The sequence below is a fragment of the Homarus americanus genome, unplaced genomic scaffold (genome assembly GCF_018991925.1).
Source record: "Homarus americanus isolate GMGI-L3 unplaced genomic scaffold, GMGI_Hamer_2.0 scaffold17515, whole genome shotgun sequence".
Taxonomy (NCBI): Eukaryota; Metazoa; Arthropoda; class Malacostraca; order Decapoda; family Nephropidae; genus Homarus; species Homarus americanus.
The window spans coordinates 1,475,077-1,493,726 of NW_024733365.1; the positions used below are offsets into that span (position 1 = coordinate 1,475,077).

General features: G+C 36.2%; 3 protein-coding genes across 3 annotated transcripts; 2 read left to right on the forward strand and 1 right to left on the reverse strand.

Moving 5' to 3' along the window:
* Window positions 1–8,358: 8,358 nt before the first annotated feature.
* LOC121869790 lies at window positions 8,359–9,468 on the forward strand (the record flags this gene model as incomplete). Its single annotated transcript, XM_042371369.1, is given in 1 exon segment — window positions 8,359–9,468. A coding segment is annotated over 1 exon segment (385 nt), but the record flags the coding sequence as incomplete, so codon positions are not given.
* Window positions 9,469–12,820: 3,352 nt separating this feature from the next.
* LOC121869793 (tigger transposable element-derived protein 1-like) lies at window positions 12,821–13,573 on the forward strand. The gene has a single exon (XM_042371372.1). It carries the CDS (start codon window positions 12,821–12,823, stop codon window positions 13,571–13,573), a length of 753 nt encoding a protein of 250 aa, XP_042227306.1.
* Window positions 13,574–17,250: 3,677 nt separating this feature from the next.
* On the reverse strand, window positions 17,251–18,159 carry LOC121869791 (cyclin-K-like; the record flags this gene model as incomplete). The annotated part of the gene is given in 1 exon segment (XM_042371370.1): window positions 17,251–18,159. A coding segment is annotated over 1 exon segment (733 nt), but the record flags the coding sequence as incomplete, so codon positions are not given.
* Between the last annotated feature and the right edge of the window lie 491 nt (window positions 18,160–18,650).

Below are 18,650 nucleotides of genomic sequence, written 5' to 3' on the forward strand. Positions count from 1 at the left end.
AGCTTTACAAATGGCATGCCAAACAACTTGTTCAAGGATCATTTTACAGTAGTCAATCTTCCACTAGCTCCATCTGAACAAGTAGCGTACAGTATTGTAATTTTTATGATCATTATGATAAAAAGTTATTCTTTATAAAATATTTGTATACTGTACATCTATTATATGTACAGTATCATTGTTACTATTATGAAGCTTTCATGTGTCACTCATAGGAAAAAATTGTGTGGCCATGAATGAATCTCCATTTGAGCCATGTTATACTGACTTCTTAAAGAACTGTTTCCTTCAGTCTCTATTTTCTAGGAATGTATTCAGGGTACTGTAAGAGGTATGCCCAACTGTACAATGGTCATCAGATAGTAAAATGATGAAAGTTTTCTGCCACTTTCCCTCTACCAATGTTGTGAGAGAACTTCACTCCCTTATTTAACTTAAACATGGACATTTTTTTAATTATTTAGTATACTGCACAATTTTCTAATGTTTTCCTTAGTTTTTGTTTACTCTACCCTAAGTCAGTGTATACACCAAAACTGCACTGTGAGGCAGTAAAAGTTGGCTGTCTAGGTGCAGTTTGAATGGTGGAAGGCAAACTATGCTAAGAAGGTAGGCTTAACTTGAACCTAAGTTTTAAGATTATTTGGTGGCCATATTAATTATTAATTCTGTAATATGTTTAAAACTCTGTTGTGTTTGTTACATGTTCTAGGTCTTATACTAAAGAGGGATGGATTGGGAGGAAACTAAACCCTTTCACTACCAAAATTGTATATTTGCAATTCAAACTTAAAACTCCCTTCACCACCTAAATTGTAAAATGCCTTGGGGTAAAAAAAAAAAGCACACACACACACACACCGAGGCAGGTGGCAACATGTGTCCATGTCAAATTGACCATGCTTGCTGCTTGGTGGGTAAACCTATAGCAGAAAAAGGGAAGCCCAGCTGTGTGTTGTATATAGGACAGCTGATGTGCCACCATCCTCACAACCCCTCACACACCTATGCTTTCCTCTTTTCTTCACAATTACACAATAATTTAGGTAAGTTGATGGTACTTTAGTATTTTAGTATGTTGTGCAAATGTGTATTGCATATAATAAGAGCAAGAATTAGTGAAATATATAGCTAAATTATAACGTTTTGATAATATAACAAGTGAAATCCCATTGTTCGAGCATGTCTTAGTTTTTGTCCATGGTAGACTTAATTTTCTCATTTCCATTCCTATTATTGACACAAAAACATGAGGATTAATAATTCTTGTGTGTGGTGTGCCTCAAAATGGCAAAATATAGTGAATTTTAGTGCTAAACTATGATGTTTGCTTTTGTTTATGGTAGCAATATAAAACATACCTTGTTATTAGCATGAGGCATTTTAGTAAAATATTTCAACTTCTTTGCTACCTTTATGAATTTGGGGTACTTTACTGTATTTTAGCCAAATGTCAGTATCTTATCTGTTACGTAACTTTTCCTCTTAACATATTGATATTTCTAGGGCGATGCAATGTTTGACAAATATAAAAAAAAATTAAAAGAAAAGCCCCAATTTCTCATTCTAATATCTGTACAATACTCTTTCAAGGAATTTCAGTTTCATATTTAGGAAACTCAATTTTTTTTATTAATATTAAAATATATGAAAAGGTCAGATTAGAAAATGTGTTTTAATGGAGAAGTGACACTGTTAGGGACTGCCGGCATAAAATCTAAGTACAGGTTGTACCTCTCTAGTCCGGCAACCTCGGGACCTGACCGGTGCCGGACCATGGAAATTGTCGAACCATGGAAATTCACCCTTTTCCTGGATAGATAGTGACTTGTGCTTATGCCTGGAAGCACTAGCACCACTTTCTCTGCATCATGGTCTCTTTGAAGACATATTGAAGGGTTAAATGTCATATAGTAGCTTCTCAAATTTCGCGAGTTTTTAATTCTTAACGTATTTTATTGGAACACACAAAAAATAAATAAAAATTTTGACGGCGGAAACTTGAATTTCGACGGGTTTGAACGGCCCGCCAACGTGCAGACGACGTGCATAATCGTGTAATCAGCGTCATTTCTCTTATGTACAAAAGATTCATTATTGTTTATTACTGAATGTCTTTTTTATTGAATTAATGTTTATGTGTGCAAAATGAGCAATACAATTCATTAATAATACGTAGAATATTAAAACACACGAGGAAATGACACAGCATTGTTTTCGTTGATTACAAAACCAGTGACTGACTGGTTTTACATATAAAACTGAAGAAAATAAGACCTTGGTTGTAGCTGTAGTAAAATTAATATGGTTGTTTTAAGTTATGTTATTTAATGTTAATAAATGGAACAATAGAAGTAGCTAACGATAATGGTAAAGAAAAAGAGAGATTGCATATGTAAGTGCGCGTGCGCACACGTGAAAACATATCATCATTACTTTACATAAGAATATGAAAGCAACACTTACTTACTGTTCATATATATTTTAATTAATGTTTCTGAATTTGTTTTTATTGAATTAATGTACGTGTGTGCAAAATTAACAATACAATTTATTAATAATACGTGGAATATTAGAGGAGACGAGACGGCTGCCGGCATTGTTTATGTTAAAGCTTACGAAACCAGTGACTGACTGGTTCTACATATAAAACTGAAGAAAATAAGACCCTGAGTTTAGCTGTAGTAAAATTAATGTAAAAAATGAATATGGTTGCTTGAAGTACCTGTAATGTTATTTAATGTTAATAAATGGAACAATATAAGTAGCTAACCATTAATGGTAAAAAAAAAAGTGAGACTGCTCGTATGTAAGTGCACACATGTGAAAATATATCGTCATTACTCTACATAAGAATATGAAAGCAACACTTATTTACTGCTCATATATATTGAAGGGTTAAATGTTGTACTCTGTATAGACAAGCAGAGAGAGAGAGAGCAGCCGAACTGCCGGATGTAAACAAACCTTAATTTCCCGCGGCTTTTTTTTTAAGGGGATTAGCCCACCCGGGCATAGGTCACTGACCCACATTGGGGCCTGAGGGGCAAAAATTTAATACTCCTGTAATAATAATAATAATTCAGATAATTAAAAAAAAACTGCCTATCTACCTATTGGACAAACTAAAATCGTTCCGGACCACGGGAGTTTCCGGACCACAGAATGCCGGACTAGAGAGGTACAACCTGTATTGTACAGTACAGTATCTGGTGAAAGGGTTAATGCATGCAATGTGAAATGATTTTTCCAGTGACTACACAGGCAGTGTAAATTTTCTCTGGTTTTTACTTTATTAACTTTAAGAAATTATGGTGAAAAAACCCAAAGTTTTACTTATTAATGGGACATTGGATTGTATTCATGGTGAAATATTAGGAATTATAGAATATGGTTTTAAATTTATTTGTATAACTATGAGATGCTACTACAGTACAGTACAGTATTGGTAATACAAATTAAATACAGTAACTCAACCAACAAACAGTACATGTAAGTGTTATATTAACATGACAACACAGTAACAGTTTCATGTTTAAGTGTTCAGTAAATAATGGTAGGGAAGGTATTCAAACCTGAAAAATTGAAGCTAACCAAAATGCAAAATTATATAAGGGGTTCCAATAACTTGACCCGCTCTTACTTTAGGCTACGGAACTTCCATCTAGGGCGCCCCGGTTGACGTTCCGGAATGCGAGTCTTTTCGCTCCATTGTTTGAATGCCCTGCGCGGGTTATAAGGTTCCAGCATGACTATTTGGTGGTCACGCCACACACAGTGTAGCGTGGGTGGGCTCAGCGCGGTTAGTTACGCATTAGCCTGCCGCCATGTTGAGTCGTCTCTCAACCTCTCACTCTAAAAGTAGTGTAGTATTACTGGAAAATAATGCTGTGATTGTTATAAATGTATTTATTTGTGGAATTATTATTCCAAACACAAAGACAACCAGGCGAGACTGCGTGTCGCAGAGCACTTTTTATGAAAAATAATGCAAATAAAATAAATTCTAAATAAATTATTTATAGGATATAAGTATTATGATCAGTAAATATATGCATTACTGGCCATCCCAGACACAAAGGCAAGCAGAAAATGATCGCTAAGTGTGTAGTGACCATGAGCGCTTGCTATAAGCTGTCCCCTATCTCCCTCACCACTGTGGCCCCAGGAAAGTTTCTCGAGGGTTAATATATAGTTTTTCTCACTTATTTTTTTTATCATTTAAAAAGGTTAAAAATGATTTTTGTTAAAGTTGATTTTTCTCGATATACCCGGGGGAGGGGGGGGTGGTATGGCCAGTCGCGCCCTGGGCGCAGGTGCTAAGTTAAATCCGTCTAAAAATTACACGATTTATTCATTTAAAAACAATAATAAAAAAAAATCTGCTACTGTACTTTTGTTTTATCATGAAACTACTATAGTCACATACTTGTTAAGTTGGTTCTTCCACCCTAACCTTGCATATTGCAAATGGACAATATTTTATGAAATGTTGAAAAAAAATACTGTATTGGTTTTACAGTACAGTACAAGGTATATATAAAATGTATTGTGTGTCTGTGTGTGCATTCATGCGTTTGTTCCTTGTGCATATCCACAGTTTTGAAGATAGAGCTGAAATTTGGTAATGAGGTGCAGGTGGCCTTGGGACTGTTTTTACACACTCCTGTCGCTCCAGGAAGGGTGGGTTGGCTCCACAGGGGCCGACCAAGGCCCCCTCACCCGTGGATTGACAGTTTTGAAGATAGAGAGTTTGAATTTGGTAGGGAGATGCAGGTGGCCTAGAGACTCTCCTTAAGGATGGTCTTGCATATCTCTTGTTCCTCCACGAGGGACAGGTCGACCCCGCAGGGTCCAATCTACTCCTCCCCACACACTGATCAGATCCATTTCCACAGTTTTGAAGATAGAGCTGAAATTTGGTAGGGAAGTGCAGATGCCCTAGATCTGGGGATGGTTAAACACTATCTCCTGTCCCTCCATCTGGGTGAAGCTGGGTAACTGACCTAATACTGCATAAAGATGTAAACCATGATTTTAATGAAGACGATACAGTCGTGAGAATTTTATGTGTTGAACACTTGATGAAAACGATTGGCTGAACGAGCTCACTTGCACTATCTGTAGCCTGTGGTGGGAAACAGCTGTATGACATCATAGCCAACTTGTGGTGACCGTAATAATTTTTAGTGCAAATTGCGATTTACAACAATCTTGCTACCACTGGATCCCTGTGCGATGACCATTATGGACACCATAACTGACTATGTTAGTGAATCCGGGCTTTGACTTTCAACTTTACGATCATTGTCTTATACAGTTGTAGGGAAAGTTATGGTCTCAGAAGTGTATTTGTACAACACAAGGAGGACATGTACAGTATTTAAATAGTTTTGCATAATTTTTTTCTAAATATCAGTACAGTATAGTCTGTAGTAGTAACTGTCTGTGACAGTGTTAATGTTTTGGTTTCAACTTAACTAGGAACAAGATACCAGTACTGTCCCAGAAGGTCAAGGTGAAAGTGAAAGTTCAAAATGATATTACTAAAAGAAATGGAAATTAATAATATATATATTCATTATTAAATTCTTGTTAGAAAATCTCATGCTTGAAATAATTCTCATGTGTACTGTATTGGTATACTCTTTAAAACTGTGTTAATGTGCCTTATTGTCTGTCATAATTTACTGGAGATATAATTCTCTGTTCTGTCCAACACTAGCTTTAAAAAGTTTTAGACTAATTTCCTTCCACAAGACTGTTGTAAGTGCAGTACCAGATTACACAGGATTTTAAAATTTTTGTAGCAAACAAGCCATATGTATTTTCATTCAACAACTTTGTAAAAACAAGATACTCGGTACTGTATAAATGTAGAAGAATGTTTAAGCTTTAATTACATACAGTATGTAATTTGCCATCGTTTACAGTTTTCTCTAGATAACAAAATAGGGTATAAAATTTAGCGCTTACAATTGTCATCACAAAGTCAGTCATCAGAAACACCATATAGTAATCCCCCCTAGTCTCCTGGTGAATTATTTGTAAATATTTTAACTATGATGTTATTGTTACAGTGCAATGTCTTTATAAGAACTTCCTGATTTGGAGGCTTTGTTGAATGTTTGCGTTTTATATTGTGTGCAAGTCTCAGACAAATTTTAGGTAACCATCTATTTTTGTACTGATGTGGATATTATACTGTACTAGTATGATAATGAAATAATGATTGTGAATACTTTTTTGTAGTTTGTTTCCCTTTTTGAAATAACTTCGTGCCATCGTTCTGCATCATCCTTAACTTAATTCTTCTATACAGCAGCCATCCCTCCATGTCATAAGTACTGTATCTCCCTTAAAGGAAGGATTGTCCTCAAGAGGTAGGATTTTATTTAGTAAATTATTGTCATTTTGTTTTATCTGATGGTACTAGCCTAAGAAGCCCCCACCTCCTTGCAGTTCATTGACTCATTATATAATATTTTATTCATATTGATATATTGCAAATAAACCCACATAGTGTAGTGATATCCCTGCTAGCCAGAATAATTGATGCACACCTCATACCAGCCTCATGCCTTTACACTGACCTCACACCAGCCTCATAATTAAAAAGGGATTACACTGGCATGACTAAAGAAAAATATATCACAGTACAGTACAGTATATGTAAAATTATATCATTCAAACAGTTTAGTATTTGCTTGAAATAATAAATGTACACATTTTTAAAGGCTTCAAAGTACTATACTGTACTGAAATAGTTTGCAAGCGTCAGAGAAATCCATAAAAAATTTTAGTTCCTCTAAATAAGAACAAGCAGTAAAACCAAATTTATCACAGTACAGGTTGACAATCCTTTATCCGAAATCCTTGAGGCCAGAGGCATTTCGGTTTTCAGAATGGTTAGGTTTTTTTTTTTTTTTTTTTTAAATGTGTATTAGCCCACCCGGGCATAGATCACCGACCCACATTGGGGCCTGGGGGTCTAAAATATAATAAAAATTATAATAATAATAATAATAATTCATAGGTCTAGGTCGTGTTTCTCACTTTTGATCTTTTTTTTCATTCTTGTATTTCTTTACTGTATTATTATTTTATTATTATATTTTATTATTATTATTATTATTGTAATCATTATTATTTTATTTTGGTGTATAATTATTAAAAATTTTATTTACTATGAATAATTATTATTATAATTATTATTACGATTACATTTTTGCCCCCCAGGCCCTGATGTGGGTCAGTGATCTGTGCCTGGGTGGGCTAATAAACCCTGTTAAAAAAAAAAAAAAAAAAAAAAAAAAAAAAAAAAAAAAAAGCCCCACAAAAAACTTTCGGTTTTTAGAGCTTTTCGGTTTTCGGATAAAGGGTTGTCAACCTGTACCTATACATTGCTGTATATAAATTAATAATAATCAGACTTAGTTTGAAATTGCAAATACAGTAATGGCAATTATCATTTTTGAAAGATTTTAGAAGTACTGCACTGTACCTATACAGTATTGAAATTGTAATTAAATTACAAAAGAAAAGTGAAATAAAAGAATGATTAAAATTCCCAAATACTAAGTATGAGTAATGTAATACACAGTATCATAGTACAGTGATCCCTCGGTTAACGAGCGCCTCGGTTAACGAGATTTCGGTTAACGATTTACCTTCCATAAGATTCTTAACTTCGGTTAACGAGCAATCCCTCGATTAACGAGTTTTTTACGAGCCGACTTCAACATGTTTTCGCTTGCATTTGGCGGTCCACCAGCTGTAGTATTAGTCCGCCAATACAGTAATCGGTTTTAGGGCTTAAATTCCTTACTATTTTAGTAAATATCAAGAAGTTTATACTATTCAATAATTTTAAAAGTTTAATATTAACTTTTTTAGTCATTTTAACAATTATTGAACATAATTGAAGGTAAAGAAACTAGTTTCTGGCGTGCCATCCAACCTGTTAACACACCACACAGGCATTAGTCTCTCTCTGTTTTCAGTGGAGGTAACATCTTGCTTGAGACTCTCTTCAACTAAACGCTTTTTTTCTGTGTTTCCAAGCAAATTATTGGTCATTTTGAAATTTATTTTACATATTGACAATATATAATGCAGTGCAGTGTTGATTTAAAGAAAATAATCTTGAATTACACCAAGAGAACTAAAATTTTATGGGTGAAATGGTGCCATGGGGTGACTTCTCTTCCACCCCAATGCCTTCTCTTCTCCCCCACACCCATTCTAATTCCCATCATCATCATCCAGGAGCCTTCTACATACACTCCTCAAAGTAAGAGTACTTTTCTACCTTTTTTGTTGAATTTAGGCAATTTTCGGTGAGCTGGAACCAATTACCCAAAAACCCATTGAAACAATGGTTTTGGTTAATGAGTGTTTCGGTTAACGAGCAACCTGCTGGAACTGATTGTGCTCGTTAACCGAGGGACCACTGTACATTGTATAAAATTCTCGCAAAAAATTTTCAATTTATTTGCATTCACAGGAAGCAAACGAAAAAATAAAATAATAAATGTTTGAACAAAAAAAAAATATGATTTCACTTCTCCATTAAGTGAAAAAAACCCAGTAAACATAAAAAAACAATTAAATTTCTCCAATAAGTATGATTGTACAATACACAGTATCACAGTACAGGGTGTACTGTTTATTGTATCTGAAATTATATCACAAATTAAGTTGAAAGAAATCTATTTGTTTTCACAAAAGAACAAAAAAAAATCATAAATGTTGGAACATAAATTTTTTTTTCATATTCTCCATTAAGTGCAAAGATAAAATAGCAAACAGAGAGAGATAGAAAAAAATCACAGTTTATACATTATCAATTATGACACTCATGTCAATGTCTCCATAATTTAACTAGATTGCCCACAGCCAGAAGTGGAATTATGGCTGCACACTTGACATATGCCACTGGTCAACAACTTTAATGCTTGCTCTAAGTACACTGTGCACAGATTGGACTGATTATGTATTGTACATACTAGTGAAGGCCTTTAAAGCCTCCAATATAGCACCATTCAGTTCTTGTGTACTGTCCTTAAGGTTTTGATGAGGAGATGCTGGGAGAAGAAAACCAAGTTCAGCTAGAAACACCCCCACAAATTGTGCAACAACCTACAGAGCCAACAACTCATGATCTGTCCATGTTCCTAGGCATGTGTGACAATGTCGAAGATCAGATGTCGTTGGTTGAGCCAAACTATGATGCCCGTGAGATGATGATGGGTTTGCTTAATAAAATACGAGGTCACTACCAAGAAAAGTATAACAAGAAAGTAAATGACAGCAAACAAGATCTGATCACTCGTTACTTGAGCCACAAACAAGAAGAAAATAAGCAAGTGATTGAAGCAATTGAACATCTAGAGGTGGAAGATGAAGGGGAAGATCGTCACGGCCTAGCTAGCCTGCCAGAGAACTTGTATCTTGAACGCTTTCATCGAGTGGTGGAAGAGGGGGGAGACGGACGTTAGCCTTCCTCCCCAGCCTCGGATACTAGCATAGTGTACAATAAGCACCTCAACTTTAATTTTAAGGTTGGTTTTCTATGTTTATGTTGATCACCTAATTATTCATTCTCTTTCAACAATCAAATATAGGTTATATGTGGGTAAAATATGAAAAATTCTTTCAAGTCAATTAATTGACATTTTATAAATACGCAATGGGTAACCTTCGTCCCCGGCTGGTCAATACTTCACCTCAACTTACTCTCCCTGCCTGGCTGCCAACCTCACCTTCCCATTTCCAGGGGTGAAGGTAGTTTTAGGTTTAAAGTTTCTATCTTATAAAGTTTCACAGACTAAATTTAGCAGAATATAACTTGCATTACTGGAATCCTTGCAAGATAAGAATTTTAGTCCTTTAATGTAGTACATGGAGTACAAATGAGTACAGTAATATGTTGCTCAAAATTATGGCTTTTTCACAGGAAAAAGTCTGTATTTCTAACCTCAGTAGTCAGGATAATATGTACTGTATTTTTGGTGTTTTTATATAATTATTTATCGCTTTTATACATTGTGTACATTCGCCGGAAGATTCAGACAATCGGCTTTTCCGGACAGGTGGTCCCCTTTTAGTCCGGATATTCAAGGGTTCACTGTACGATGAATTGTGATACCATATACAAAACCAACAATGTCATGAGTAACCTCACTGATTTATGTACCTTAGATATTGTACTATTTCAGCCCCATGGGATGGGTTGCCATATATGAATATAACGTTTTCATGAACCGAGGTTACAATGGAATCACTTCGAACGAAATATGAAGCACTATGATCTGATATTACATTCATTTGCAAATAGAGTAATTACAGGTGTATTATGATGCCATATCCAATTACAATGACATTATGCTTTACTGCATTTTGATATTATTTCTACCTCAATTGATGAGGTAACAATTATGAATATAACGTATCACCTCATGATTCGCGCTGGCAACGGAAAATTATCTGATACACACTATGAGACAATGTCTGTCGGTGCAAGCTGTGTTTTCCATTAAGTCTTGGGTACTAGTGTTGGTCATGGATTCCTAGTAGAAAACACCCACCATTTGACTGCCGCTGATATATTTATGCTTCCTTAATATCACTATATTACTGGTATTTTATTAAAGATGGAGCACGGTGATTCACCATAATTACAATAAATGCCAGAAATAATAACTAGCAATCTCACAGATACTAGGAAGGCAAGCCTACCAATATAATGCAGGAATCACAATTAGTGATTGGAAATATTCGTCCACAGTGGCAGATTGTGTTGATGAGGAAAGGGGCTGATACTTTTTTGGGAGTGTATCTGGTCTCATCACTTCATATCCTATGGTGTATCTGGTCTCATCACTTCATATCCTATGGTGTATCTGGTCTCATCACTTCATATCCTATGGTGTACCTGGTCTCATCACTTCATATCCTATGGTGTATCTGGTCTCATCACTTCATATCCTATGGTGTATCTGGTCTCATCACTTCATATCCTATGGTGTACCTGGTCTCATCACTTCATATCCTATGGTGTATCTGGTCTCATCACTTCATATCCTATGGTGTATCTGGTCTCATCACTTCATATCCTATGGTGTATCTGGTCTCATCACTTCATATCCTATGGTGTATCTGGTCTCATCACTTCATATCCTATGGTGTATCTGGTCTCATCACTTCATATCCTATGGTGTATCTGGTCTCATCACTTCATATCCTATGGTGAATCTGGTCTCATCACCTCATATCCAATGGTGTACCTGGTCTCATCACTTCATATCCTATGGTGTACCTGGTCTCATCACTTCATATCCTATGGTGTTCCTGGTCTCATCACTTCATATCCTATGGTGTATCTGGTCTCATCACTTCATATCCTATGGTGTACCTGGTCTCATCACTTCATATCTTATGGTGTTCCTGGTCTCATCACTTCATATCTTATGGTGTACCTGGTCTCATCACCTCATATCCTATGGTGTAATCATTCTTATCACTATATAATATTAAGGGAAATCAGTGTCCCTGAAGAAGCAGTACACAGCTGTTAAAAATTAGCAAAAGAATCATTTCTCTCCTAACATACCAGCCTTGACCAACACTAGCACATGTTCAGGTAAAGTCAAGAGCCTGTACATGCCAGCAACACGTAACAGAGAACAGACTGACGATCTAGTTAACTGATTGGGGGGCAAAGAGGGTAAATACGTTTGAGAAAATTTGGTGACCTGGAGCAACTGTGCCACATGATTAACTCACTGGTTACAAGATACTCTCTGAGGAACTAAAAGTAAATACAGGTTTATTCATACAAATGTAACAAAAATATAGAGATAGGGTAACTTACTAACTAATAAAGGGTAAGGACTTGCACCATAATAGTCAAAGGCAAGTTTGTAAAATTAAAAAATTAACCGAAATGTCTGATTCACTACTATTCACTAAAAAGACTCCGAGATGCTGCAAGACGTATTTCAGTACAGTATTATCAAACATCACAACGATGGAATATTTGATATTATGTGTTTTTCTCTCACCAAGTTCTGCAATATCCTGTACCCTCTTAGAATATATACACTGGTAATATTTTTTATGAATAATCTTATGTTATCTATAGAGATATTTGTAATGGTCTTATATTCATTTGTTTTTTCTTTATACTGTATATATATACAGGCATCCCCCGCATTACGGAAGCTCGGGTTGCGGAATTTCGCTCTTACGGAATTTGTAAATTGCGACCATTAATTTCGCGTTACGGCCCGTAAATCCGCCCTTACGGAAATTGGGGTAAATTTTAACAATTAAAAAAAAAATTACTATATAAAATTTAATTTTTTTGTTAAAAATGATAATTTGTTTGGTGTGGATTTCTTGGTGTTTGCTACTGCCAAGCGTAGCGTCGCCACGAGGAGTCAGTCCATTGTTTACATCCATTGTGGGTGCATTCTTCAAGCCCCAGCAGTTTGATTTAACTTTTACAAACATACAGTAAGTACAGTACAGTGCATTACCATTATTCAAGATGACTGGAAAGAGGCCATCAAGTGGAAGTGACCGCAGTAGTGCAAAAAGAAGCCGCAAAGGCATTACATTGGATATTAAACTTGACGTTTTAAGAAGGTTTGATGATGGAGAAAAACTTAGCCAGATTGCAAAAACATAAGGTCTTGCTACTTCAACAGTGGGAACAATCCGTGATAATAAGGACAAAATTAGGTCAAGTGCTCAAGCTGCTACTCCATTAACTGCTCGAACCTTGTATTTTCATCGAAGTGATGTGATGCTGAATATGGAACGACTCCTGAGTGTCTGGATTGAAGATCAGACTAAACGCAATGTGCCACTAAACACTATGGTTATTCAACAGCAAGCCATAAGTTTATATAATGATTTGCAGGAAGAGGAAGGTGCATCTTCTGAGGTTAAACCTTTTCTGGCTAGTAAAGGCTGGTTTGAAAGGTTTAAGAAGTGCCTTAATTTACACAACATAAAAATGAGAGGTGAAGCTGCCAGTGCTGATACAGATTCAGCTAATAAATATCCTGCTGAGCTGAAGAAAATTATTGATGAAGGAGGTTACACACCAGAACAAGTGTACACTGTAGATGAAACTGGGCTTTTCTGGAAGCGCATGCCTGCTAGAACTTTTATTTCCACTGAAGAAAAATCAGCACCAGGCTTTAAAGCATCCAAAGATCGTTTAACACTTCTTCTGGGAGGAAATGCTTCAGGTGATATGAAATTAAAGCCCCTACTTGTGTATCACTCAGAAAATCAAAGGGCTCTCAAGGGCTATGCCAAGTCTAATCTACCTGTGATTTGGCGTTCCAATAAGAAGGCTTGGAAGACTATGACCCTTTTCCAAGACTGGTTCACTAACTATTTTTGCCCTGCTGTAGAAAGATATAATGCCAGGCGTAACATATCTAATAAAGCATTGTTCCTCTTAGACAATGCACCAATCCACCCAGTAAATTTAAATGATCTTTCTGATAATGTGAGAGTGGAGTACATCCCCAAGAACACAACTTCCTTGCTCTAGACAATGGATCAAGGTGTGATAGCTAACTTTAAGGCATATTATCTTAGGAAAACTTTTTTGCAGCTCATAAAAGCAATTGATGGGGAGGATAAACCTACAATTAGGGACTTCTGGAAAAAGTTCAACATCTTGGATGCTGTGGATAATATAGCCGAGTCATGGGATGAAGTAAAAACCTCAGCTATGAATGGTTCATGGAAAAACATATGGCCAGAGTGTGTCCATGAATTTCAAGGTTTTTCACAAGCTGAAAGTCTACAGAAAGTTCAACAAGACATTGTGACACTTGCAAATAATGTAGGCTTTGAAGAAGTCGTGAAAAATGATGTGGTTGAGTTGCTAGTCCCATAGAGAAGATTTGACTAATGAAGATCTGATGATGCTGGAACAAGAGCGAGCTGCAGGACAAGAAGAGGATATAGAATCTCCACCCACCACACTTCAGTTGACAACAAAGGATATGTCTACAGCATTTGCACTAATAGAGGAAGGTCTGCAAATCTTTGCTGATAACGACCCCAACCGTGAAAGGAACATCAAGATTGCAAGAGCAGTTAACAATGCTCTCAGTTCCTACACTGAGCTGTACAAGGAGAAGGTGCGCCGTAAACGTCAAACAACTTTGGATGAGTTATTCAGAAAAAAGGTGAAAGCAGATGAAGAAGCAGATGATGATTTACAGGGCAGGGCAGAAGAGAGTAGTGCCCCTTCTTCTCCCTCCCAATAACTTCCTTCGCACCACCAATCCTCATGCAGCAGTCAAATCTTTTGTGGTAAGTACAGTACAATATTTTTATTTATTCCAACTGTATTTCTCTTCATATTACATGTATATCATGAATTATTTAACATACTGTATTGTATGTGTTTATAAATGTTTATTTTCATTCATAAAAGTGCTTGAAATACGTTTTTGGGGCCTAAAAAAATTCCGTAGGAACGCATCTCCAGTTTTATAATGGAAGTCAATGGAAGTCAATATATATATATATATATATATATATATATATATATATATATATATATATATATATATATATATATATATATATATATATATATATATATATATATATATATATATATATATATATATACACATATATACAGTTGGTCCTCATATTACGCGGTTAATGTAACCCGGAGGGTCCCGCGGAAAGTGAGGAACGCGTAAAGTGAACAACATAACATATGGGATTAATTGAAATGGAGTCCAGGCCGATCCCCAAACTCCACTTTTTGACGACACACAACTATGTTGTAGTAAAAATTTTATCTTAACTTTATGATGGTATGAAAAAACAAGTAATATAGAAGAGGTTAGGTTAGGAAAGATAAAGGTTAACATAGGAAAAATAAAGGTTAGGTTAGAAAACTAAAAATTTTGTGTAACACTTACGGTAGTAGAAGAGATGGGTCGGCATACGGGGATGGAGGCTGGTTCCGAGGCAGAGGGCAGATTACTGGCCCTCAGGTGAATCACCATTACTAGGTGAATCATCATCACTGTCACTTACAGTTGTCAGGGCTTCCCTGACAAATCCCTCAAAGTCAATTTTACGGAACAATGGATGCGCGTTTACACGGAGTGGCCTTGAGGGATGAAACTGCCGCAGCTAGGTCAAGCGTCGTCTTTCCTCCCCCGGGTGGACACGTCATAATACTTTAAGCCAATTACAGCTAGCAGCAGAGGAGGGTAGGGATGCATGGCCAATCACAGGTCTGATACGTCATATGACGTCAGTGATAACGCAACAAAGACACACACTGCGCAACCTTACCGCGCCGCTTGCCCAAGCGGAGGGAGGAGGCAGGCAGGCAGGCGGGCGGGCGGGTGGCGCGTGGGGAAAATCTAAAAATAGCGTCGCGCCGGACACACTCCGCGTAATGGCGTTCGCGACCGCGGAATGTAAGAATGTTAGGTTCTGGCAAGGCACCGCGTTAACGGTGAAACGCGGAATGCGGGACCGCGTAATATAAGGACCAACTGTATATACATATACTGTATATATACATATACTGTATATATATATATATATATATATATATATATATATATATATATATATATATATATATATATATATATATATATATATATATATATATATATATATATATATATATATATATGTGGGGTATGCTATAACGAACGGATCCTACTACGAATATTCCTATAACGAACGGTTTTACCTATAAAATTGAGAATGCTATAACGAACGAAACTCCTACAACGAACATAATTTAATTTTTTTTTTTCTAATTTATTGTTTTATTATTACAAATATTAATGATATTCTTTATTTCAGGGGTTTAGATGCATATTTATGCACTTTTTACAATTTTTACAATTTTATATTATATTTTTCAGTGTTAAGTGGTTGTATTTGGGGGCCTGGAACGGATTAATCCTATAACAAACGAATGCTATAACGAACAAGGTTCTAGAACCAATTAGATTCGTTATAGCATACCCCACTATATATATATATATATATATATATATATATATATATATATATATATATATATATATATATATATATTGGGTAGGTCCGGATTTTCGGATTTTCCGGATTCTCAGGCAGTACTTTTAAAACTAAAATTTAAGGAGGAATAAAGATGAGATGAACAGGTACATTTTGATAGTTTATTCATTAGCAAATAAAGCATGCTTCATTTATCAAAACGAGCAGTTTTAAAGAAACAAAGTCAACACTAGACAAAAATGTAAACAAACTGTCTAATACCTTGACGAGTCTTGAAATTCCTAAGCCATCCATCACTAAATGCGCACTCTGATTCGATGTTCATTTGCTCCTTAAAAGACTTTGCTTTGGCAATAAGTATCGGCCCAGAAATTGCCATACCTTTTGATCGTTTTAACAAAAACCATTCGTGCAACACTTTATCAAGATTTTCTAATTTGGGCCAATGTAAACTTTTTCTTTCAGCAATTTTAATGTAAGGCTCAGAAGAAGCTGTGAATTCTAGAATTTTATTCTTTGCCTTTTTTATATCATAAATTGTAGACTTTCCAATGTCATATATTTCCATTAGAACAGCATTGCTCACACCACGTTCTAGTTTCTTAATTATTTCAAGTTTGTCACTCAATTTCAATGTGTTCTTCTTTCTCTTCACACAACGAAGTTTATCTACTTTAGGGGCCATTATTATGGGCCTGTACTCTGTACATGGAAAGAGTAGGACTCAAAATTACATACGTTGTCACAGTTTGATTGCTTGTTTTAAAGTGGCGATCGTGTGGTCGTTTGTTGTCGCTGTGCAGCTGTGGCATTCACTCATGCACACATACACACAAAAGATTTATAGTGCCTCAAATTTTACATTTCAGTTCAAGCTAATTACAAAACTAACAAAATTAGCTACCTATAATTTACAATTACTTTTATTATTAGAATTATGTAAATTAATTTTTTAAAGCAACTCCATTCATTCACATAACCCACAAAAGCCCCCGCTAAATTTAAAAAGTTTGAGTTTTCGAAAAGTCCGGATTCTCGGGTGGTCTCCTGGCATCCGGATTTTTGGACTTTTAATGTATGTATGTATGTATGTATGTATATATATATATATATATATATATATATATATATATATATATATATATATATATATATATATATATATATATATATATATATATATATATATATATATATAAACACAGTGTATATATAACATCAAGGAGTAAAGCAGTTTAAAATGAGTGCATGGTATATCTTCAATTAAACAATGAACAAATCACATGCACTGCAAGGTGATGCTTCTTGATTGAATAAAGTACACTGAAGTAAGACAAAAAGCAATGGATTATGAGGAAATATGCTCAGTAAGGTCTAGAACTGGAGTGAGAATAGGAACTTGGAGGTGGATATGTTGAGGATGGTCCTGCTCCTGGGTAGCTGGGTGGGTTTGCAGAGGCTGGTGGTGGTGCATAATATGAAGAAGAGGTAGAGCTGTGGGGAGGAGGAGGATAGTGGCTTTGTGGAGGAGGCTGGTTAGTTGGGGGTGTTGGGTAGTGTGGTGTGGTGGGTGGAGGATGATATGTACTGGCAGGATGAGTTGTTGTGGAGTAGTGAGATGGTGGAGGCTGCGAGGCATAGTGTGGAGGAGGAGCCTGAGATGTGGCTGCAGCAGGAGGTGGGTAGTGTCTCTGAGGTGGTTGGTATGTTGGAGGGGGAGCTTGGGGAGGAGGAGCCTGTGGCGGTGGTCCCTGAGTAGTAGATGGAGGGTATGTATAAGGGTAGCGTTGGGTAGTTGCAGTAGACGTCCCTTGGGATGAGCTCTGGGAAGGATAAGATGGAGGATAATTGGTATACTGATATGGGTATTGATAAGGCTGTGATGGTGTTGTGGTGCTCTCAGTCTTGACTGGAGAAGATTTCACTTCCTCTTTCTTAGCTTTCTTGGCAGGAGGCGGTGCTGTGCTGCTTGTCTGTGTTGGAGTTGTAGGCCGTCGTGGGGTTGATCCTGGCATCACAAGAGATGTGTCTCCAGAACTTGATCCTGATTCAGACCGGTTTGGTGAGTACAGATCAAGAACTTGGTGACATATGTCTGAAATTAAAATGCATGTGTAGATTACAATGAAATTGTGTAATTCCCTCTCCAATTTTCATTTGTAATGTAAACTGAAAACTCTAGTGGTGATAAGTGAGAGACCTATGAGGAAGTATTGTGCACTTTTCTTTAGAAACTTGAAACTTTGTGTGAGTACAGGCCTATATAATACATGGTTTACATTTTCAGGTGGATTAACTTTGGCAACGTCCCCTGGTGGGCACAGCACCAGCAATTTGTATGTGGGCATGACCACTAAGCCAGGGCTGTGGAGTCGGAGTCGAGGAAATTTCGGCTTGTGGAGTCGGAGTCGGTAAAATTGTCCAGACTCCGACTCCGACTGAAGCTATTCTGTTCCTAAGAACAAATATATGAACTCAGGCATATTCATTGCAGTGATTCCACTGATCCCACTAATTTTCTTAAATTATTAAAAGAATTTATTTCCATTTTATTAGCATTATTATGAATTTATTGTAGTAGGCACATA